At 45.7% G+C, this 25385-nt stretch overlaps 1 protein-coding gene across 2 annotated transcripts in view; it reads left to right on the top strand.

Annotated features, from left to right (window-relative positions):
* The window catches only part of map4l (microtubule associated protein 4 like), a 108114-nt gene that overhangs the window by 30820 nt on the left and 51909 nt on the right, over positions 1-25385 (top strand). For both annotated transcript variants that reach the window (XM_056421154.1, XM_056421155.1), the window contains exons 3-6: positions 4727-4813; positions 6278-6355; positions 7994-8221; positions 14076-15392. In XM_056421154.1, coding sequence (XP_056277129.1) covers positions 4727-4813; positions 6278-6355; positions 7994-8221; positions 14076-15392 — 1710 coding nt within the window. The remainder of the gene's footprint in view (positions 1-4726; positions 4814-6277; positions 6356-7993; positions 8222-14075; positions 15393-25385) is intronic.

The raw sequence follows: 25385 nt of genomic DNA on the forward strand, positions 1-25385 counted from the left end.
CTTATGGACGCTTAGGATACACTGAGCTCCTGTCCTCTCTCCTCTCTCCTTATGGACGCTTAGGATACACTGAGCTCCTCTCTCTCTCCTCTCTCCTTATGGACGCTTAGGATACACTGAGCACCTCTCTCCTCTCTCCTTATGGACGCTTAGGATACACTGAGCTCCTCTCTCCTCTCTCCTTATGGACGCTTAGGATACACTGAGCTCCTCTCTCCTCTCCTCTCTCCTTATGGACGCTTAGGATACACTGAGCACCTCTCTCCTCTCCTCTCTCCTTATGGACGTTTAGGATACACTGAGCATCTCTCTCTCCTCTCTCCTTATGGACGCTTAGGATACACTGAGCTCCTCTCTCCTCTCCTCTCTCCTTATGGACGTTTAGGATACACTGAGCTCCTCTCTCCTCTCCTCTCTCCTTATGGATGTTTAGGATACACTGAGCTCTCCTCTCCTCTCTCCTTATGGACGTTTAGGATACACTGAGCTCCTCTCTCCTCTCCTCTCCTTATGGACGTCTAGGATACACTGAGCTCCTCTCTCCTCTCCTTATGGACGCTTAGGATACACTGAGCCCTCTCCTCTCCTCTCTCCTTATGGACGCTTAGGATACACTGAGCCCCTCTCCTCTCCTCTCTCCTTATGGACGCTTAGGATACACTGAGCACCTCTCCTCTCTCTCTCCTTATGGACGCTTAGGATACACTGAGCCCTCCTCTCTCTCCTCTCTCCTTATGGACGCTTAGGATACACTGAGCTCCTCTCTCCTCCTCTCTCCTTATGGACGCTTAGGATACACTGAGCTCCTCTCTCCTCTCCTCTCTCCTTATGGACGCTTAGGATACACTGAGCACCTCTCAGAACACCTCTCTCCTTATGCACGCTTAGGATACACTGAGCTCTCTCCTCTCCTCTCTCCTTATGGACGCTTAGGATACACTGAGCCCTCCTCCTCCTCCTCCTCTCTCCTTATGGACGCTTAGGATACACTGAGCTCCTCTCTCTCTCCTCTCTCCTTATGGACGTTTAGGATACACTGAGCTCCTCTCCTCTCCTCTCTCCTTATGGACGTTTAGGATACACTGAGCACCTCTCCTCCTCTCTCCTTATGGACGCTTAGGATACACTGAGCTCCTCTCTCCTCTCCTCTCTCCTTATGGACGTTTAGGATACACTGAGCTCCTCTCCTCTCCTCTCTCTCCTTATGGACGCTTAGGATACACTGAGCTCCTCTCTCCTCTCCTCTCTCCTTATGGACGCTTAGGATACACTGAGCTCCTCTCTCTCCTCTCTCCTTATGGACGTTTAGGATACACTGAGCTCCTCTCTCCTCTCCTCTCCTTATGGACGTTTAGGATACACTGAGCTCCTCTCTCCTCTCTGCTTATGGACGCTTAGGATACACTGAGCTCCTCTCTCCTCTCCTCTCTCCTTATGGACGCTTAGGATACACTGAGCTCCTCTCTCCTCTCCTCTCTCTCCTTATGGACGCTTAGGATACACTGAGCTCCTCTCTCCTCTCCTCTCTCCTTATGGACGCTTAGGATACACTGAGCACCTCTCTCCTCTCTCCTTATGGACGCTTAGGATACACTGAGCTCCTCTCTCCTCTCTCCTTATGGATGTTTAGGATACACTGAGCACCTCTCTCCTCTCCTCTCTCCTTATGGACGCTAGGATACACTGAGCTCCTCTCTCCTCTCCTCTCTCCTTATGGACGCTTAGGATACACTGATCTCCTCTCTCCTCTCCTCTCTCCTTATGGACGTTTAGGATACACTGAGCTCCTCTCTCCTCTCCTCTCTCCTTATACACTGAGCTCCTCTCTCCTCTCCTCTCTCCTTATGGACGTTTAGGATACACTGAGCTCCTCTCTCCTCTCTCCTTATGGATGTTTAGGATACACTGAGCTCCTCTCTCCTCTCCTCTCCTCTCTCCTTATGGACCTTTAGGATACACTGAGCTCCTCTCTCCTCTCCTCTCTCCTTATGGACGTTTAGGATACACTGAGCTCCTCTCTCCTCTCCTCTCTCCTTATGGACGCTGACCGGCCCACCACCGCCCTTCAGCCAGCCCCCGAACCACTTCCTGCACAGCACCCTGACCTCTGGAGGAAGTTTGCGTGTCAGCATCCATTTAAAGGGAGACTCCCCCCGCCAGAGCACCAGCGTGGCCCAGAGATATGTATCTTCATTTATTTCTCTGTCACAGTACTAGGGGAATAATCTCAGCATCAGGAGCACCAGGACAATGTTCTGGGTTTGGAGGAGGAAAGGAACCCAAATGAGCAGCTAACATGTGGTTAGACTCGAGGGTACGGACTCCGAGAGACACTTTTAAACCGAGGAGAAAATACTTTTTGAGTTTCAGGTGTCAGGAAAGACACTTTGTATTATTGTTATGAGCAAAGTATGAAATAGCATCCAAACTGAAAAGTGCTCTGAACCGACCAGATCAATAGTTATTGTATTGTTAAGTAATGCGTTTGAACCACAGCTCGGGCCGATGGAGGCGTGGCTTAGAGATGGCGACTGTGGGCGCTCCTGAAGAGGTCAGCACAGAGTCATTTTATGGGTCATTTCATCCTAAGGATGGCGCTGCGTCACAAACCATCTGCAGCGCCTCGTCACCGACACGCCCCGTACCCGTGAAAGCCACCTACTACCTTCAGAGGCACCCCACACACACACACACACACACACACACACACACCTCGTGTCAAGGCCCATACCTCTTCTCTTTTGAACCCATTGCCCCCTTCTGGACCAACCTGAAGATGGCTGAGCGCGGTGAGCTCCAACTGAAGGTCACCTTTGCATCTCCGCCAAAACCCTCGGCGGTGCTGTCCAAACCGTGCGGTACAAGCAGTTCTTTTGGGCTGTACTTCCTGTTTCTCACGCGGTGTGTTTTAAAGGAGCTTTCCAGTAAAATTTGACCTTGAGGCTCGATGCCGGCTCAGAGGACTGTCTGGGTCCTGACTGTCTGCACGCACATCCTGTGAGTGTGCGAGTGTGTGAGTGTGTGTGTGTGTGTAGTGCAGTTGCAACCTCGATTTCTACAATGTAGGTTGCTGCATTTCAAAACACATTGTGTCCTTTGACTGAATTCAAGTGGTCCTCACAAGGTACAAGGGCAAGGAACGTGTGTGTGTGTGTGTGTGTGGAGGTCTGAGAGAGGGAACGATCTTGTTGCATTGTGTCTAGAATGCATTTGTTTGTTTCTGTCAGCTGTGTGTCTCTCTGTGTGTACGTGTTACCTTTATTAAAAAAAAGAGAGGCATAATGAAAAATTTGCTCTCTCAAACTCACTCGACCCCAATGCTGACAAACTCACCGCTGAACAGCGCCTGTTCACGATGTCACCACGATGTCATGGTGTCATGATGTCACCACGATGTCATGATGTCACCACGATGTCATGGTGTCATGATGTCACCACGATGTCATGGTGTCACCACGATGTCACGGTGTCAGTGTCACGATGTCATGATGTCACCACGATGTCATGGTGTCACGGTGTCACGATGTCACGATGTCATGATGTCACGATGTCACGGTGTCAGTGTCACGATGTCACGATGTCATGATGTCACGGTATCACAGTGTCACGGTGTCACGATGTCACAATGTCATGATGTCACGGTATCACAGTGTCACGGTGTCATGATGACACGGTGTCAAGATGTCACGATGTCACGATGTCACGATGTCACGATGTCATGATGTCACGGTATCACAGTGTCACGGTGTCATGATGACACGGTGTCAAGATGTCACGATGTCAAGATGTCACGGTGTCACGATGTCACGATGTCATGATGTCACGATGTCATGATGTCACGGTATCACAGTGTCACGGTGTCATGATGTCACGATGTCAAGATGTCACGGTGTCACGATGTCACAATGTCATGATGTCACGGTATCACAGTGTCACGGTGTCATGATGACACAGTGTCAAGATGTCACGATGTCATGATGACACGGTGTCATGATGTCAAGATGTCACGATGTCACGATGTCACGGTGTCACGATGTCACGATGTCACGGTGTCACGATGTCACGATGTCACGATGTCACGGTGTCACGATGTCACGGTGTCACGGTGTCATGATGTCACGGTGTCACAATGTCATGATGTCACGATGTCATGATGTCACGATTTCATGTTGTCATGATGTCACGATGTCACGATGTCATGATGTCACACGGACAGACACATACGCATTCACACGCACATACACAAACATATACACACATATACACACACACGCATACATATACACACACACACATACATACACACATACACACAAATAACCCCCCCCACACACACACACATACACACACACATACATAAACCCACACACACATACAAACACACACAAACACACACACACACACACACATTCACACACACACATACATAGACACACAAACCCACTCACACACAGAAGCACACACAGGCTGGAGCTGGAGGAGCAGCTGACGGAGGGACCGACTCAGGTGGAGCATCTTGTGTACGTTGTTGGTTCCGTCAGGGTTCAGTCATCTTTCAGACACAACACACACACATACACACACACACTGACACACAGACATCTTTCAGACACACACACCTGTAAATGTGTTTATGAGTCATCGGCCAATGACGAGCTCACAACACAACGAGCCAATCGGTGATGTCTGCTGATTGTCGATGACGCACCTCTCTCCTCTCCTTCAGGTCCGGGGATGATGTCGCCAATGATGTCGTCGGGTGGACGCCAAGACCCGGCAGGACAGTCCGCCTTCAGCTCCGACTACCTGTCTGGTGAGGGGGGGGATTTGAGACTTAACTGGGAGAACACCCAATACCACCAGTACCACCAGTACCAGTATGTGTGGCTCCGCTCCGGTGTCCCAGTAGCCAGTGGAGCAGGACTCTGATGGGACTCATTCGTCCAATAAGAAACATAAATGTCAGTTTGTTTATTTACTAAACACAACAAACACCGATCAGAGGAACTCCTCGCTGCGTCTCCTGGTAAACAAACATGGCGTCCCCAGGTGCATGCTGGTCCGGTAATATAACCACAGGTACCCACAGTGTTAATTAGTGAACACATGAACAATCAAAAGACTAAATATATCTCAACCACAACAACAATGAACTAAACTAAAAACGACCTCGTCTTTCATGTCTTTATTTACGCCGTGTTTGTTTGTTGTTGTCCAGTAGCATTGTTTATGTTCACATGTTTTATTGATTGCATTGAACCTCCAGACTGATCCCGTTGGAATACGCTGAACAGCAGCACGTCTACGCCCACTCACTCTTCTCCCCCTCTTCTTCTCCTTTTCTCCCCCTCTTCTCCTTTTCTCCCCCACTTCTTCTCCTTTTCTCCCCCTCTTCTCCTCATCTTCTCTTTTACGTCACTCCTCCCTCATTTTCCCTTTCTCTCTCTGGTCGTCTCTGATTCTCCAATTTCACTTCCGCTCGTCACTCTCCCATTCCTCTCTCTCTCTCTCTCTCCCCTCTCTCTCTCCATCTGTCTGTCTGCCGTTCTGTCTCTCTCTCCCATCGCTCCCATCTCTCTCTCTCTCTCCCATCTCTCTCTCTCTCTCATCTCTCTCTATCTCCCCCTCCATCTGTCTGTCTGACATTCTCTCTCTCTCCCATCTCTCTCTCTCTCCCTCCATCTGTCTGTCTGACATTCTCTCTCTCTCTCCCATCTCTCTCTCTCTCATCTCTCTCTCTCTCCCCCCATCTGTCTGTCTGACGTTCTGTCTCTCTCTCTCCCATCTCTCTCTCTCTCTCTCTCTCTCTCCCCTCCATCTGTCTGTCTGACATTCTCTCTCTCTCTCCCAACCATCTGTGTCTGATGTTCTGTCTCTCTCTCTCCCATCTCTCTCTCTCATCTCTCTCTCTCTCCCCCCATCTGTCTGTCTGACATTCTGTCTCTCTCTCTCATCTCTCTCTCTCTCTCTCTCCCCCCATCTGTCTGTCTGACATTCTGTCTCTCTCTCTCCCATCTCTCTCTCTCTCGCATCTCTCTCTATCTCCCCCTCCATCTGTCTGTCTGACGTTCTGTCTCTCTCTCTCCCATCTCTCTCTCTCTCTCTCTCTCTCTCTCTATCTCCCCCTCCATCTGTCTGTCTGACGTTCTGTCTCTCTCTCTCCCATCTCTCTCTTTCTCTGTCTCTCTCTCCCATCTCTTTCTCTCTCTCCATCTGTCTATCTGCCGTTCTGTCTCTCTCTCTCCCATCTCTCTCTCTCTCTGTCTCTCTCTCTCAGGTCCCGTGATGGGTGGGAGGACCGATCAATGGAGCCTGAACAAGACGAAGGACATCAGCGTGCCCGACTCATTTCTAGGTCCACTTTTGACTTTTGACCTCTGGCTCTAAATTAAAACGTCATATTTTCCATGAACATAAACAATATGTTGTGCGGATAATCCTCCTGGAGGCTAATCCATCAAAACAAAAGCCCTGACACAAGCTGCTGCTCTGGCTGGCTGACGACACGCCTGCTGCGACCACGGTCACCACTCAGGGGATGAAGTTATTTTATTTAAAATAACTGGAAATGTCCATAATAGATAAATACTAAATACATAAATAAATATGATGCAGTTTATGGGGAACAAAAGTAATTTGAGAGAGAAGCATGAAGATGGGTGTACAGTGTGTGTTTTGAACAGGGTTCCTACGGTCATGGAAAACCTGGAAAAGTAATGGAATTTTAAAATGGTTAATTTTTTAGCCCTGGAAAAATCCGTAAAAAAATTTAATCCCACATTTTTTGAAAAAGTCATGAAAATGTGTTATATTCACATGTTCATTCAAGCTGAGTTTTAAATATATAAATAGTTTTTAAAGAAAGACGCTCAAAATATTAGCCGGCGTACTGCTTCTGCTTATCTCGTGGCGCAATTTCTTTTTTCCCGTGCTGCGAGTGAACGCACCTGAACTGAAAGGTTCGGTGGCCGTAGCAACAGTAGCTCAGGGGTAATCCACCATCACGTTTACACCGAGAGTTCACAACACGTTTGGTCGTGGACATTTGGTTTAAAGTCCTGGACATCTATTGGTCAACATGTGTGTGAACCCTGTTTGAGGGACATGTCCGGGATGCTTCAGTGTTGACAGGTTAGCAAGATAAAGATGGAAGCTGAAGCTACAGATCTCAGAGTGAAGGTGAACTCATCACCTGCTGGTGGAGACTGAAGACGAGGAAGTTAAGGAACAACTCTGTTCCCGAGAAGGAGGTCTTCATTCACTGTGACAAGTATTAAAGAGCTAAAGCAGCCGTTTACATTCACTAGCTAGCGTAGCATAAACATAATAACGCTAGTTAATGATAAGCTAACGTACCCTGCTAACGTTAGCTACACAGGTTTTAATGTAGAAACGTCATGTTTTAGAAACGTATATATATCTCCTTCCGACCTCTCTGGGTAACAAGCATCACGGTCACACAACGCTCAACATAGAAGATGAAGAACAGCATCAGCTACGCCAGGGCCAGCCTGCAGTCAAGGAGCAGGGCTTAACTAAGCTAGCAGGAAACCGTGCATCCTGGATCGCTTGTAACTAAAGTAAATGTGTAAACCAGCAAACAGTTGTCGCTCTACGTGTAGAACGTGACGACAGAATGTTTAAAATGATTCTGAAGGTATCCGTCAAGTTGGATGTTGCCACGCCTAAATCACGAACAATGAATTATGAGTATTGTTTGAAGCGTAGCGTATGACACGTGATGTACATAATGCGGGAACAGTGTGTAGGATTTCAGGTGTTATAATAGCAGAAATGGAAAATAATATTATCACTTTTTTTCTGTTTTTCCATGACCTGAGGCTCACCAACAGGGGAGGGGGGGGGGGGGTATTCACTCGGTCCCAATCTATGACCTCACCACCAGATGGCACTACAACCTACACACTGTCCCTTTAAAGCGGTTGTTGGTCTGTTGGTGAACTCTGTGTCCCGCCACCCCCCCCCCTATCAGGCTTCTCCCAGTCCGGGATGGGGGGGACCACGGGGTCCGGCCACCCGCCGTTCCAGACCGCCACTCTGGGCCAGACCGGGACGGGCTCCACCATGGACGCCCAGAAGAGCTCGGGGGGCCTATTCGGCGTCGACAACAAAACCACCGGTGGAAGCAGCAGTCCGTTTAAGACCGGCGATCTGTTCTCGTCTGGCGGCCCGGGATTCCCCTCCATGGATCACTCTACAGGTATCAGGGGGGGGGTTCATGCTGTTACTGCGTGCCAGTGGCAGCAGAGGGCAGGGGGGCGGAGTCAGGAGAATGAGGAGAGAGCGAGGAGGAACCTGCGGTCTAGGCGACAGCTCGGCCCAGATTGGGGGGGAAAACCACCTAAACCCTCGTCATGTCCTCCAGTTAGATTCATTAAATGTCCTTAATTGTTGGCGTGTGAATCCCGGGACGTCGCCGTGGGGTTTCTGCAGCAGCTCGTCACGCAGGCCCTGCTCCCGGCAGCAGGGGGCAGCCTTCCCCATCGCAGGAGCACTCTGTTGCTCCTCTGGACCATCATAGACAGCTTATATTTTTATTAGTGTTCAGAATCTCACATACACATATTTAAATTTTTCAGATTCTTTGTATAAAGAGAAGTAAAAAAACAAAAAAATAAACACATATGCAAATAAAGAAACAAAAACAATACCATAGTAACAAAACGATAAATAAATAAAACGGGGAGAAATCATTTTCTATAGAGTAAAGAAATACAGTCAGGCCATTTATCTGTGACATAGTTGCACCACTTTTGCCAGTGCTTAAGAAATGTTTCCGTTCTTTGGTTAACATGGGCTGTGATCTGCTCCATTCTGTAGATCTCTGTTACAATGTCTCTCCATGATGTGATTGTAGGACACTCTGGTAATAACCATTTTCTGGTAATAGACTTTTTACTGGCCACCAGCATTGCATTTATCAAGCGTGACAGCCCATAGGTTCATGTCTCGCTGAATTGAGTGTTGGTAATCCTCATAAGCAGCCTGAGTGAAGATCGGAGGTTCGATCCCCGCCTCTGCTACACTAGTCGATGTGTCCTTGAGCAAGACACTTAATCCTGTTGCTGACTGGAGTTGTTAATCAGTGAGACATTTTGATAATTTTGTTTCCGCACGGCCCTCAACTGAACTTTTTTAATGACTGAGGATCTGATAGTGCAGAACTTATTAAACATTAAGCGAGGGTTTTTCATTTTGGATTTCTTCTCCCTAGTTGTTACGTAACACTTACTATCCTCGGAGGGATTGTTCCTCGGTAATTGTGGTCTTTAGATTTACAATCCTATTGATTTGAGCATAGAGATATTCTTATGATGCATCATAAACATACTGAGAAGTTGTTATAATCTGCTCTGAATATCATCATCATAGTTGTAATACATTGTTTTATTTCTAACATACATCATACATTATACATCATAACAACATCATTGTTAATATGCATTATAATGTGATTATAAGTGAAAATAAATGTAGATGTCCTTCTATGATATCTATGCACGAACAACACAAAATGTTGTCAGATTAATTTTGCTTTACTTGAAGCCAACAATAATTTAGTTCCTTATAATCACATTATAATGCAACTGCACAGCGATCTGGATTGATATGTAGACTCAATGATCAATAATTCAATGTCACCGAATACACAACAGCATTTTTTATTTTGAAATCATATTTTGAAATTGTTTTCAGCAATTTTATTTTGGAATTTTATTTTAGAATTTAATTTTGAAATTGTATTTTTACATTTTATTTTTTAATTGTATTTTTAATTGTATTTTTTTAATTGTATTTTTACATTTCATTTAAAAAATATATTTAAAAATGTAATTTAAAAAAAGTATTTGTACATTTTATTTTTACATTTTATTTATACATTTTATTTTTTAATTCCTCCAGAGAATTGTCTAGTCAAATGTCAGGATGACAGTAACTTTAAATGTAATACATGATCCATGAACGCATGATAATAACGGTGATTGTGATGCAGTATTATGATACTTGACCTAAATGCTTTATCGCGTTATTAATAATGTTGATGAGCGCCTGTAACTATAACTATACAGCAGATCATACGGCGTTAAGAGTATGTGCATAAGGCATTATGGACATGGGTGTCATAGGAAGTGCTACCTTTTGAAAAGAGGAGGCAGTGATGTAACCACACTCAGCTCAACCGCTCCATCACACAAAATAAATGTGCCAATCCTGTGGCATCAGCTGTGGTTTTACCCAACAACAACATGTGAAGCACCAGTTAGATTAACTTCCAAGTGCGTCCATGTTATGCTACATTGTACTTCTACTCCACGACATTTTGAGGCAAATATTTGACGGTGTTGCTGGTGGTAACGATAGTAGGAACCTAAAACATGAATGTTATGTCCCCTTTAACCCTTGTGTTGCCTTCGGGTCATTTTGACCCGATTCAATATTTAACCCTCCTGTCGCCTTCGGGTCAATTTGATCCGATTCAATGTTTAATGTCGGTGTTCTTTCGGGAGTCAACAAACAAACATAAAGTACCTCACACTTAAACTTGGAAAACAATATTAATTCTAATAATTTTCTGGAGATTTTAATAGCTGGGGTCATATTGACCTCATGGGTAAAATATGTTAGAAAATATAAAGGTAACCGGAGGGTTAAACATTGAATCGGGTCATATTGACCCGAAGGCGACAGGAGGGTGAAACATTGAATCGGGTCAAATTGACCCGAAGGCAACACAAGGGTTAAGTAAAACATCTGAGTACTTCTTGCCAAAGTAATGAGGTAGAAATGCTGACTCCGCCCCCTGAGCTCAGAATTAGCCATTACGCCCAAAGTACTGGGAGGTGGTGGATGGAGGAGGTAACAATGAATATACCATGCAGAATGAGAGAGTACAGATGTTACTCATATTAATAACAATAGCTCTGTTCCATGGAGGAAGGCCATTACACCCCCGACTCATGTAAGTCCACTGATTCTGAAGTACTTTGTTATTGCTTCTGAACATCATGTGAAGTCCTCCCACATTTAACAAGGACGTTAACGTCAATACATTTATCTTTTCTCTACATATTTTCTACAAGCTTCAGCGAGAGTGGCTGAGTACGAGGAGGCCGGTCCTGTTGCTAGGCAGAAAGAGTCACGGCAGATCATATAGCTCTCATCAACGAGTATCCAATGAGGCAAAAAAAGAGTCCTTGAACGTCTCGTAGCAGAGCTCACGCTGCCCGATGGGATTGAGTCCAGAACAAGTCGTGATCCAGATGATAGGAAGAGTCGGGGTCACACCGGCTCCTCTAGCAGCAACTTTTCAGTCCGGTCTCTCACTCGAAGCTCTCTTTTCCACCCGCAACGTGTTTGAGGGCATCGATGTGTCCGCGTGGCAGTTAGCCAGAGCCCAGATTAAGATGAACTCTCCATTAAGTACCTTATCGCATTAAATATAGACGATGATGCCTCCTCCTTCCAGCTGTTTATAGCCGGGCAAATGGCTTTGCAGGCCGAAAGCGAGGGACACGGCTCCTGCAATTCAATCAGTTTAGAAAAACAAGGGGAGAAGTGGCCGATTTAGAGGGAAGGGTGCAGCTTTATCTGGATTCACACTGGGGGGGGGGGGGGGAATAGGACATTTATAATTTAAAGGGGACATGACGTGCAGAGTGAGAGGAGTCGTGTAGATCGATGCTGCCGATCCGTCTGTCTGGCCGTCGGTTCACCTCTCTCTCTCTCGCTCTCTTTTTCATTCTCTCTGAGTCTACTGTCAGAAATAGTTGAGTAACAGCTCCTCAGAGGGGAAAGCCACCGCCGCCCCCACCGTGACGACTTCATTCCCCAAAATAAGAGGAGAGATAGTGGGAGTGGACAAACGAAAGGGATTCTTCTTCTTCTTCTTCTTCTTCTTCTTCTCCTCCTTCTCCTTCTCCTCCTCCTCCTCCTCCTCCTTGCTTGTCAAAGCTCGCATGTGCACAGTTGGTCATGCCGTTGTGATTCAGTTGCTCCACGGTCCATACGTCATGCTGCATGTGGGATTCTTCAAGCGCGCCATACCTTTTATTTCTAATCCCGCATGCCGAAGGTGCTCGCTTTGTTTATTGGCTTATTTTTGCTCTGCTGTGTGTGTTGGTGTGTGCCTGCTCTCTACACAAGACGTGAGGTCATGGTGATGATGATGATGATGCTTAAAAAGAGGTGAATCCAACATGTTTTCCACATTGAGAGAATCACACATTATATAGTTTTATACAGTCCATCCCAGACTCCATTCAGAATGTTCATCATTGGAAATGTGCACACCATGATACGGCCAGCCAACGGATCCTTCAACTTTGATTTCCTCTCATTTCACCGTATTGATTGATGTATTAATATACAGTGGAATGATCCTATTGTGTTAAAACAGCACCCGAACATCTCTGTCTCGATTATGCATTTTCCAATTCCGTGCCTTTACTGAAAAATAGAAAGTCTGTAACGGGTTAGTAAATGACACGTTGAATGTATTGATGAAAGCAGGCACCGTCACGTACGTCGTATTTTATGAAGCATCCCAAAGTCTGAGCCAAACGGAGCCTGAAAGCGATCCGATGGTGGAAACACTAGCAGACCTCAGACCAGTAGAGGTGAGCAATATGCTAATGAAATGCGTTGTTTTACTTACGACTCACGCTCAAATCTAAATCTTTCCAGATATCCACATTCAGACCTGTAGAAGCTTTTAATCTTGATCGGGACATAATCCTAGTTTTGCTCAATTAATGGTCGTCTATGGCATCGAAGTAGCTCCCTTAAAGGGGACATGCCTGTTTTTAGGTACAGACTAGTATTTTAGGTTTCTACTAGAACATGTTTACATTCTTTAATATTCAAAAAACACATACCTTTTTCTTATTCTGTCTATCTGAATATACCTGTATTCACCTTCTGTCTGAAACACTCTGTTTCAGCGCCTGTCTCTTTAAGAAAAGCACGCTCTGCTCTGATTGGCTTAAAATTAAATAAATAGCGCACTTTTGCAGAGGTAGTTTTCAAGCCGTGGGTGGAGATACTCAGATGAGATGGGAATACTTTAGAAAATTATTCCACTGATTTATCAACATTTGATGGACATTTGTTTATTGATGTAAAATGTAATTTGACTGGGACGACACTTATAGTCATAAATACCACCCACTCAAATATTTTATTTTCTTAAATTTAGAGACCCACACCTCCAACAATTCCTGTCGACTATGTCGCTTTTTAAAATTCTGTATTTTATGGATACACGAGTGTTTTCTTTAACACTTTTGGACATATAAGCAGCTAAATTAAAAACTGTAGTTATAATCTATAAGAAAAAACAGGACTCGTTGTTAAGTTTCTGAAATAATCGATGAAATTAAGCTGCTTAACCCGTCTCTCCTTATGAGGAAGCACTCGCCTGATGAAAAATGAAGCTGTGTGGTATGTTCCCATGTTAGAGAATGTAATAAATATCCCCTTCGATGAATTATCATTTCACCCACCCTCAAACCTTTACGCTCTTAATCTGAATGTTATTATGACCCAACCCGCTTTCGTAAATAATAAACTAGAAGTGAAGTAAAACATTTTAAAACTTGAAATCCCGTTCAGTATTCAGAGATATCGTTAAAGGACCTAAAGGACATGATACAATGTTCGTCACATTGTGCTCCCCAACGTCAACTTTGATGGAGTCCCCCTTGAGGAAACATGTTTAATGCCAATAATATGTGCAAACAACCTAAGGGACTGCATTGAGCCTCGAAGTAAGCGCTCTAGGAGAGGCCGAGTCCCAAGTCCTCTTGCCGGTGTTTTAACTCTAATCTCTTCGGCATACCTTCGAACGACACGCAATATCACCTCATCTGGTGTAGAGCTTAACTTTGGATGAGACCAGTCTTTAAACACTCCCACACTGCCATGAAACAGTAAACAATGTAAACATGGAGTAGTGACGGCCACCTTCGATGACCACAATCTGATCCGGCAGCTGATTCTCTGACACAGTATGTGATTGGTTCCTCCTCTTATAAAACCTCCCCACCCCTCGGCAGCTCCCGTCCTCTCTCCCAGCGGCTCAATGGACGACAGCAGTCCCACCTCCTCCGCCTCCGAACCCCTCAGCCCGGAGAGGGCGGGGCCGGGGGGCGAGAGTGGCAAGGAACAACAGAGGCGGCGGAAGAAGAAGAGGAAGGGCCACGGCCACATCTACGACTTCTTGGCCAGCCAGGAGAAGAACAACATCGGCCAACCGGACACGCACGGGATGCAGGATAAGGGCGGACCGGAGGCGGAGGAAGACGAGGAGGAGAACTGGGAGTGGGATATCAGAGAAAGTGGAGGAGGGGGTAGAGTGAAAGGCAGGAAGACTAAGACTAGGGCAAGACTCCCAGAGGAGTGGGGTATACCCCAGAAGCCCAGCTCCCATGGGCCGGCTACTGTCGCTCCCAATTGGGCCACAACGGGCAACTCCAGTCCTTTTGACTCCAAACCTCCAGATGTCAACCCCGGCCCTGTTTTGCCCTCTACCCCTGCGCAAATACCCACCAGTTTCACCAACTGCTCCCATGCTAGCCTCGTAACAGATGCATCTCCACGCTCTTACGAGCCGATGTGTGTCGACGAATTCCCCTTGTCTGAGAAAGATGGTCCAAGAGCAAATCAAGAGAAGGTTTTGGGGAGCAAACCTGACCACACCAGCACAACAGCTAGTGTTGCCATCAAGGGGAGTCCAGCTGGGGATCTTCGTGGTAGTCTAGCGTTGATGACCGGGGACAATCTAAGCCCTGTCTCCCAGACCTTCTCCTTCCTGGATTCAGTCCTCCAGACCCCTCCAGGCTCCACTCCTGACTCGCAGACCACCACACCTATCACTTACACCCCTTCCCTTGCTACAGCTCCCCTGACTAAGTCCACCCCAACAGAAATAGGCATCCCCGCTTCACAAGCCACTAATGGTTTGAACCCCTTCAAGATCACTCCAGACCTCCTTCCTGCTGCCGTTTTCTCCACCGACGCCCTTCTGTTAGTAGGGCCACGCCCCCCAGCCACCGCGGTGGGGTCAGCCCTCAACGTTGATGCCAAGCCGTTTGTCCCCTCGGCGACACTCTTGTCCGACACAGCCACACCCAGTTTGACTGCAGCTATGGCCGCTACCACTTCAGCCACGCCCCTTATACCCTCAGCTTCTCACTGTAAGAATGAAGCCACTCCCACATTATCTCCAGACACTCCCCCCAAAAGTGTAGCCACGCCCTTAAGCTCAGCGAAAGCCACTTCCCCACCCCACATCACCCCCGCAGCCCCTCCTTCTCTCCCTGCACACTCAGAGCACCAGGAGTCCTCGCCGCCACAGCTCTCACCACTGGAAGGTTGGTGAACTACAGGGAAGATTCTGAATAACATGGGGGAAATTTGAATAAAATATTTTTAGGCTAAGCTAGCAGGAAGTAGCTACTGTGTGTCTTCCTCTGTGCATGGCTCTTTGTCTGTGGATTGAGCACCAGGCCTGCTTGGTGCTTTATCTTTTTATTTACATATTTGTAATAACCAGGGCAGAAACCAGAGACATAAATGCAGAGCAGCTCAATTGTATATAATAATCTGATCCAAACACAAACCATTAAACAAATCAAAAATATTTTTTACAAGAAACATTTGTGTCCAGATACATCACTCTTCACAGCTGTTGGCAAGGGTATGACACAAATGTACTGTAAATGAAAGTTGTCTGATTTGACTTCCCTCTGCCTGCCTCTGTGTTTCTGTTACCATGTTCCTAACAGTGTTATTACTTGACCTTCTGCTTCTGATAGCTCTGCTATCTTTGCTTGTTCCACTGTCTACTGTTTCATATGAATGTCAGCTGCCCATGTGACCTCCCACTATCTCCTCTCTGTCTCTAGAACCACACACATGACCTGGGTCCTTGCTTGGCAAAGCTAGTTTGCTAACGCTTTTTAGCTTCCTAAAGTTGTAACTAATGTAGTGGTTAAAGGTAGGGCGGCAGTAGAGAAGTTAAAAGTAGTGACCGAGACGAGTGAATTGGTTTACCAACCATTTGGTTTAGGTTGGTGAGAGACAACCTGCAGTTGTCCAATTTTCTTGATACCTCCTGGGTTTATTGTGTCTAAATGTTGTGTTTCTATTGCAACCGTTTCTAATGTATGTGACGACATTTAGAGACTTTCTGTTATTGCTATTTGTAAGAGATTTTAGGACATCCACAATAAGCAGAACATCTGACTCATGCTACCCACTTAAAACCTGATCAGAATAAGCTAATATGTTTTACTCTCCAGTCAGCTGTCATGTGAATTTGCATCAGCCAATAGAACAGGAGTCATCAGTGGTTATCTCGACCTAACCTTCTAACACTTCACTTTGGCCAAACTGCACCTTAAGTAAAAGTGAACTTCTTGTATCAAGACCAAACAACTTTAGGAAACACAACTACTTGGTTAGATTGAGAAAAAGTGTGATTTGTGTTTAAATAAGTACGCTTGTAACTTGCGTAACTTGGCTTCAGCGAAGTAGACAAGTATGTTTAATGAAGTCTTTCGGTTCCATACGGGGCAAGAACAGGGTCTCCCAGGTGAAAGTCCGGTCGCTGTTTGACCCGATACATTATTTCAACCCCTTGAGACAAGAGTCAAAGTTTGACAAAAATATCTGTCCCCTTGCCAGATATCTTCCAATATACAACCACCTGTTAGAGACCATGGTTTTCATGCTTTAGTACGATGATGACAACTAAACCACCTCCATAGAAATAATAAAAACTACACAATGGAGGTCACAAGATGTTGCTCAAAGCTATGGAAGACAGACTGTTACTATATAGTCCAGGTTAATAATAAAACCTCAAGCTCACGGTTGAAGTATTTCAATTCAACCCCTTGTTATCTTGAGCCTGCTTTGGAAAATTCTAGAGCAGTTTCTAGGTTTATGCGCTTGATCCTTTTCAAAACGATAGTCCTGGTTAGAATCTGTTTTCCGAAAAGGAAAAATATAATCACTCTACTAACTCTTAACAAGTCGAAGAAGTTATGTTTGTTAGACTTTGTTAAACCCTGAGATGACCTTAGTTGGATGCTTGTTCTTACTGAAGATGCTGGGTTTCTATCGTTCTCTGGCGACGAACCCCAAGTCTGCTAAACAAAGCTTTATTTAAAAGGACGATTAGACCTGTGTTCCTCAGACTTTTCTAACTACTACAACCTGACTCAACACCAAACGCTGTGTGTGAAATGTGTGTTAACTCTGTCAATTAATCTAATATGACTCTAATGCATCCCATAGTCTCTAAAATGTCCCATAGCCTCTGAACCGTCCCATAGCCTCTGAACCGTCCCATAGCCTCTGAAATGTTCCATAGACTCTGAAATGTCCTCTGAACCGTCCCATAGCCTCTGAAATGTCCCATAGCCTCTGAACCGTCCCATAGCCTCTGAACCGTCCCCTAGCCTCTGAAATGTTCCATAGACTCTGAAATGTCCTCTGAACCGTCTCATAGCCTCTGAAATGTCCTCTGAACCGTCCCATAGCCTCTGAAATGTCCTCTGAACCGTCCCATAGCCTCTGAAATGTCCCATAGCCTCTGAAACGTCCCATAGCCTCTGAAACGTCCCATAGCCACTGAAATGTCCTCTGAACCGTCCCATAGCCTCTGAAATGTCCTCTGAACCATCCCATAGCCTCTGAAATGTCCCATAGCCTCTGAACCGTCCATAGCCTCTGAAATGTCCTCTGAACCGTCCCATAGCCTCTGAAATGTCCCATAGCCTCTGAAACGTCCCATAGCCTCTGAAATGTCCTCTGAACCGTCCCATAGCCTCTGAAACGTCCCGTAGCCTCTGAAATGTCCTCTGAACCGTCCCATAGCCTCTGAAATGTCCTCTGAACCGTCCCATAGCCTCTGAAATGTCCCATAGCCTCTGAACCGTCCCATAGCCTCTGAAATGTCCTCTGAACCGTCCCATAGCCTCTGAAATGTCCCATAGCCTCTGAAATGTCCTCTGAACCGTCCCATAGCCTCTGAAACGTCCCATAGCCTCTGAAATGTCCTCTGAACCGTCCCATAGCCTCTGAAATGTCCCATAGCCTCTGAACCGTCCCATAGCCTCTGAAATGTCCTCTGAACCGTCCCATAGCCTCTGAAATGTCCCATAGCCTCTGAAATGTCCTCTGAACCGTCCCATAGCCTCTGAAATGTCCTCTGAACCGTCCCATAGCCTCTGAAACGTCCCATAGCCTCTGAACCGTCCCATAGCCTCTGAAACGTCCCATAGCCTCTGAAATGTCCTCTGAACCATCCCATAGCCTCTGAAATGTCCTCTGAACCGTCCCATAGCCTCTGAAATGTCCCATAGCCTCTGAACCGTCCCATAGCCTCTGAAATGTCCCATAGCCTCTGAAACGTCCCATAGCCTCTGAAATGTCCTCTGAAACGTCCCATAGCCTCTGAAATGTCCTCTGAACCGTCCCATAGCCTCTGAAATGTCCTCTGAACCGTCCCATAGCCTCTGAACCATCCCATAGCCTCTGAAATGTCCTCTGAAATGTCCCATAGCCTCTGAAATGTCCTCTGAACCGTCCCATAGCCTCTGAAATGTCCTCTGAACCGTCCCATAGCCTCTGAACCATCCCATAGCCTCTGAAATATCCCATAGCCTCTGAAACGTCCCATTGCCTCTGAAATGTCCCATAGCCTCTGAAACGTCCCATAGCCTCTGAAATGTCCTCTGAAACGTCCCATAGCCTCTGAAATGTCCTCTGAAATGTCCTCTGAACCGTCCCATAGCCTCTGAAATGTCCCATAGCCTCTGAAATGTCCCATAGCCTCTGAACCGTCCCATAGCCTCTGAAATGTCCCATAGCCTCTGAAATGTCCTCTGAAACGTCCCATAGCCTCTGAAAGGTCCTCTGAACCGTCCCATAGCATCTGAAACGTCCAATAGCCTCTGAAAGGTCCTCTGAACCTTCCCATAGCCTCTGAAACGTCCCACAGCCTCTGAAATGTCCTCTGAAACGTCCCATAGCCTCTGAAAGGTCCTCTGAACCTTCCCATAGCCTCTGAAATGTCCCACAGCCTCTGAAATGTCCTCTGAAACGTCCCATAGCCTCTGAAATGTCCCATAGCCTCTGAACCGTCCCATAGCCTCTGAAATGTCCCATAGCCTCTGAAACGTCCCACAGCCTCTGAAATGTCCTCTGAACCGTCCCATAGCCTCTGAAATGTCCTCTGAACCGTCCCATAGCCTCTGAAATGTCCCATAGCCTCTGAAACGTCCCATTGCCTCTGAAATGTCCCATAGCCTCTGAAACGTCCCATAGCCTCTGAAATGTCCTCTGAAACGTCCCATAGCCTCTGAAATGTCCTCTGAACCGTCCCATAGCCTCTGAAATGTCCTCTGAACCGTCCCATAGCCTCTGAACCGTCCCATAGCCTCTGAAATGTCCCATAGCCTCTGAAACGTCCCATTGCCTCTGAAATGTCCCATAGCCTCTGAAACGTCCCATAGTCTCTGATATGTCCTCTGAAACGTCCCATAGCCTCTGAAATGTCCTCTGAAACGTCCCATAGCCTCTGAAATGTCCTCTGAAACGTCCCATAGCCTCTGAAATGTCCTCTGAAACATCCCATAGCCTCTGAAAGGTCCTCTGAAACGTCCCATAGCCTCTGAAATGTCCTCTGAAACGTCCCATAGCCTCTGAAATGTCCTCTGAAATGTCCCATAGCCTCTGAAACGTCCCATAGCCTCTGAAATGTCCTCTGAAACGTCCCATAGCCTCTGAAAGGTCCTCTGAACCGTCCCATAGCCTCTGAAACGTCCCATAGCCTCTGAAAGGTCCTCTGAACCGTCCCATAGCCTCTGAAACGTCCAATAGCCTCTGAAAGGTCCTCTGAACCTTCCCATAGCCTCTGAAATGTCCTCTGAAATGTCCCATATCCTCTGAAATGTCCCATAGCCTCTGAACCGTCCCATAGCCTCTGAAATGTCCCATAGCCTCTGAACCGTCCCATAACCTCTGAAACGTCCCACAGCCTCTGAAATGTCCTCTGAACCGTCCCATAGCCTCTGCACCGTCCCATAACCTCTGAAATGTCCCATAGCCTCTGCACCGTCCCATAGCCTCTGAAATGTCCCATAGCCTCTGAACCGTCCCATAGCCTCTGAAACATCCCATACTCTCTGAAACTCCTCATAGCCTCTGAACCGTCCAATAGTCTCTCAACCGTCCCATATGATATATGCTGCTGTGATTTTTGAAATTTTCCCACTGTGGGACGAATAAAGGTATATCATATCATATATCATATCATATATCATATCATATATCATATCATATCCTCTGAACCATCCTGTAACTTTCTGATATTCTAACTGGAGTTTTGAAGCACAATAACGATTTACATTTTCCGTGAGACGTTCTTCGTCTTTGTTTGCGTTGATGATGGATGTTATAGTGTCTTTTATTCCATTGAAGCTGTTTCTGAACCGGCTGACCTTTGTCTTTTTCTCCCCCCCCCCCCCCCCTTCATTTATATTTCATAATGGCACCAATCACGCGGCCTTGATCAACAGGTAAGACTCGTTTCTCTTTTTCCAGTTTGCATGTTGAATTCTCATATGGACGTTTCATATGTCAGTGGTGGATTTGCATGTGAAGCAGTGGTAGTGATATAAAGTAGAAGCTTTTGGTTTAAAAGAAGTAAGAGAGAGCTGTTGTCTGATGTAGAATTGTCATCAGTATAGAAGAACATCATATTGTGTTCTTCTGGTACAAAGTGGATTCTTTTTGTATCCTGGTTTGAGACGCTTGAGGTTTCTTGGAACATTGGGGAATTACGCTCTTGGCCAGTGGTTCCCAACCTGAGGTTCGGGCCCCCTCAAGAGATCACAGAGGGCCCCTGATATTCTAAAAGCAGGTTTGCACTTGTATATTTAAATCGTAACAACAAACTCACTGGATCCTTTATCCCCAGAGTCAGTATGTTAAACTATTTAAAATGTACGTTTTGACCTCACTTTACAAATGAGTCGTTTACTTCAGAGGCCACATTCTTATATTCATGAAATAAAGTTGATTTCATGACAGAAAGACCTTTCTTAAACTCAGTAGTACTCAATTAATATTATACGTCTTTGCTTGAAGGTGAAAACCTGCAGAAAGATGAATAATGTTGTACATTCTGAGTCAGATTCACGTACGGATTGCACGGCTTTTTCAGCAAAATAAAACTACATGGTTAAGACCCAAAAAAAAGAAATCGTTCAAATCTCCAAGCGCCGAAATGGATGTATTTGATCTCCCGTGATCTAACTATTTGTCTGTTTGGGTCTATTGGTCCAGTTCTCTTTTGCAAGGCATTTTCCATCGCTATCGCTTTCCGGCCAGTGAAATTAATTGAGCCTTGAATATTAGCCCATAAAGTGGTAATCACTGAGTTTTTGGTTGAGTCTGCAATAATCATAACTTTTTCAATGAGCGTTTCTGCACTTTTCAAAAACACTTCTTTATTGAAATTTGTTGATTTAAAAGTCCAATTTCTGAGGAATTATGCCGTCAATGTTAATACGTGTGCTGTTGACCGCTGCATCGCAAATATACGGTAAATATTCTTGATTTCTCTATGAAAGTTTGGATCTAACCACCTTTAGAAAGGACTTTGCCTCACTTTTTTTAATGTGTGTGTGTGTGTGTGTGTGTGTGTGTGTGTGTAGGTGTGTGTGTGTGTGTGTGTGTGTGTGTGTGTGTGTGTGTGTGTGTGTGTGTGTGTGTGTGTGTGTGTGTGTGTGTGTGTGTGTGTGTGTGTGTGTGTGTGCGTGCGCGTGCGTGTGTGTGTGTGTGTGTGTGTGAGAGAGAGTCTCAGCGCAGCTCTTTGCCACCCTCTGGCGGCCTGCTGGAAAACTGCAACTGAAAAGATTTCAGTTATTGAGCAGGATGAGGCACCTGGATTAGGAATGTTCTCAAGGCTCGAGTGTTTGGGGAAATGGGATTTAAAAATATATATATATTTCACACAAATTAGCACTTCAGTGGCACTTGGTATTACTCACGGTATTACATATGGTATTACTCATGGTATTACATATGGTATTACTCATGGTATTACTCATGGTATTACATATGGTATTACTCATGGTATTACATATGGTATTATTCATGGTGGTACTCATGGTATTACATATGGTATTATTCATGGTATTACTCATGGTATTACATATGGTATTACTCATGGTATTACTCATGGTGTTACTCATGGTGTTACTCATGGTGTTACTCATGGTATTACTTATGGTATTACCCATGGTGCTACTCATGGTGTTACTCATGGTATTACTTATGGTATTACCCATTCAATTCAATTCAGTTTATTTGTATAGCCCAATTTCACAAATTACAAATTTGTCTCGGAGTGCTTTACAATCTGTACACATAGACATCCCTGCCCCAAAACCTCACATCGGACCAGGAAAAACTCCCAAATAACCCTTCAGGGGGAAAAAAAGGGAAGAAACCTGCAGGAGAGCAGGTGTAACACCATGGTGTTACTCATGGTGTTACTCATGGTGTTACATATGGTATTACTCATGGTATTATTTATGGTATTACCCATGGTGTTACTCATGGTATTACTCGTGGTATTTCTCATGGTATTACTCGTGGTATTACGCATGGTATTATTCATGGTATTACTCATGGTATAACTCATGGTATTACTCATGGTATTACATATGGTATTACTCATGGTATAACTCATGGTATTACTCATGGTATAACTATAGACCTAGAAGCATACATTATTGTAGACTATAGACCTAGAAGCATACTTTATTGTAGACTGTAGATCTAGACCAACATATTAGACACACAGATATACTATATTTATATTGGTATCAGTATATTTTTGCCTGATTCCAGTACAGAAATGTCCAACTAGGTTTAAGGGCATTGAAAAAAACTGATCTAAAGGACATGTGTCATGGTGTGTTTATTGGTTTGATATCAGTGTTGAAATTTGGAAACTCCCAAATATCAGTCTTGGCCTCAGAAATCCGGCATCGGCCGCGCTACAGCGGACATTTGAATAGATTTTTCCTCCTAACATTGATTTGCGTTCAGTTCAGATCAGATTGAAGATAATCCTGAGTCCTCAGAGACGTCAACACAACTGTCGAGATGGAAAGGTTTAAAAACATCTGGGGCCGATTTAAATGAGTTTGAATGGAAGCAGGTTTAAAACATAATGACGGCTTTTCAATGGAGTTCATTTGTCTCCGAGGCGGTGACAGCCGGGTCGGACCACCGGAGCTCCGTGTTCACTGGGTCTCTGCAGATGTTCCTCTGTGTTTGGGCCTTTGGTAACCACCGAGAGACACAAGTGGGTCCTCCCTTTCTCCCTCCTTTCTCTCTCCTTTTCTTTTTATGTTTCCCTCCTTTCTCCCTCCTCTCTACCTCATTTTCTTCTTTATTTTTCCCTTCTTTCTACCTTCTTTCTCCCTCCCTTTCTCTCTCCTTTTTTCCTTACTTTCTCCCTCTTGTCTCTCTTTTTCTTCCCTCCCTTTCGCTCCTTTCTCCCTCCTTTCTCAATCTTTTCTCCCCTCCCTTTCTACCTCCTTTATTCCCCCTTTCTCTCTTTTCCCCCTCCTTTCTCAATCCTTTCTCCCCTCCCTTTCTCTCTCCTTTCCCTCTCTTTTCTCCCTCCTTTCTCTCCTCCCTTTCTCTCTCCTTCCCCCCTCTTTTCTCCCTCCTTTCTCACTCCTTTCTCCCCTCCCTTTCTCACTCCTTTCTCCCTTCTTTTCTACCTCCTTTCTACCTAATTTCTCCCCCTTTCTCTCTTTTCTCCCCCCTTTCGCTACGATCTCTATCTTCTTTCTCCGCTCCTCTGTCTGTTCGCCTCCTTTCTTTTCTGTATTAATTTAGTGTGCCTCCCCCCACCTCCCTACTTCCACCTTCCCTCTTTCCTCCTTTTCTTCTGTGCATCATACCTCATCTGTATTCCAGATTCCTCTACCTTCGCCACCCCCCCCCCTCCATCCCCCCATCCTCTCTCCTTCTCTCTGCCCTTTCTGTCTCCTCCATCCGTCTTCCCCTTCTTCTCAGACTCCCCGTGTCGCTGCGGCACCGTGAGGATCGCTGTGGAGGGGGGTATGGGGTGGGGGGGGGGGTCGTAGTCAGGGAGACACAGAGAGGTGGTTGCCGTGGAAACAAAGAGACTCAGCGAGCGAAGGGATAGAGGGAGAGAGAGAAGGGGTGGACTGGGTGTGACAGTCAGCGAGGTCGAGGAGTAAAAATAGAAACGTTCTGACAAGATCCTCCTCCTCCTCCTCCTCCTCCTCCTCTGCCCCCCACATCTCTCCCCCTCCTTGTCTCTCGGCCGGGCGCCACAGGCAACCAGCTGTAGCATCCTCTCTCTCTCTCTCGCTCTCTCTCGCTGTTCACTTCATCTCCAGCGGATGTTCAACACGCTGTGACCTTCAGAAGGAGGACCAACAGTGACCTCTGTGACTCTGTTGCCCCCGTGCACTGATTTTTCTAAATATATGCAGTGTATGTTTTAGCTCGTCATCTTTCACAGAACTGTACTGATGACATGTCAGAGTAGCACAAATATAAACGGAAATATAACAAATAACAGTTTAAAACAATAACGGTCAAAATATTTCTTTGGAGCCCAGGAGATATAAACAAGCAACAAAACTCTTTAATTGAATTTTCGAAATTATTTAGTTAGTTTGTTTCTGGATGGTCTATCGGATGAAACCGCTGAATTAATGAGGATGAAATGCAGCGTCGCTCCAACAGGAGCAAGTGGGGCATCTGCAGGGGACTATTTTCATCGGTGGATTAATCCACATGTTGTGCTCTGGTGAGAGTTTGGATCAGTGGGCGGGGCTTTTAATCCTACCAGCTCAACCAATGGGCTGTTAGATATGAGAGATACGAAAATGTGGGTTAGAAACATTCAGTTTACACAACCACTGATAACAGGGGGTGTGTTTATGGTACTGAGGGAACAGTGATGTGTTTTTGGGACAACAGTGGAGCTCCTTGGCACAGATACATGACACAGTGATGGTTTAATCCGGATTTAAGGAGAAGAGAAGCCAGAGAGGAGGCCGAAATGAAGGCGTTATGAGTTGCTTGTATTATTTCAGTTACGGCTGGAACATACTGCCCAGTGGAGAAGTGGATTTGACTTTAGTTGCATGAACAGTTTGAGTCTCCTCAGTTATGGATGTCAGTTACTTTTCTTGTGTTCTGAGTCAAACTCTGGACGAGTTTCTGAGGACACTAGAGTTCTCAGTTCTAAATTCTAAAGCTAACTCACTGAATCCAAAGCAACGTCCACACGA

The sequence above is a fragment of the Pseudoliparis swirei genome, chromosome 8 (assembly GCF_029220125.1).
Source record: "Pseudoliparis swirei isolate HS2019 ecotype Mariana Trench chromosome 8, NWPU_hadal_v1, whole genome shotgun sequence".
NCBI classification, from domain to species: Eukaryota; Metazoa; Chordata; class Actinopteri; order Perciformes; family Liparidae; genus Pseudoliparis; species Pseudoliparis swirei.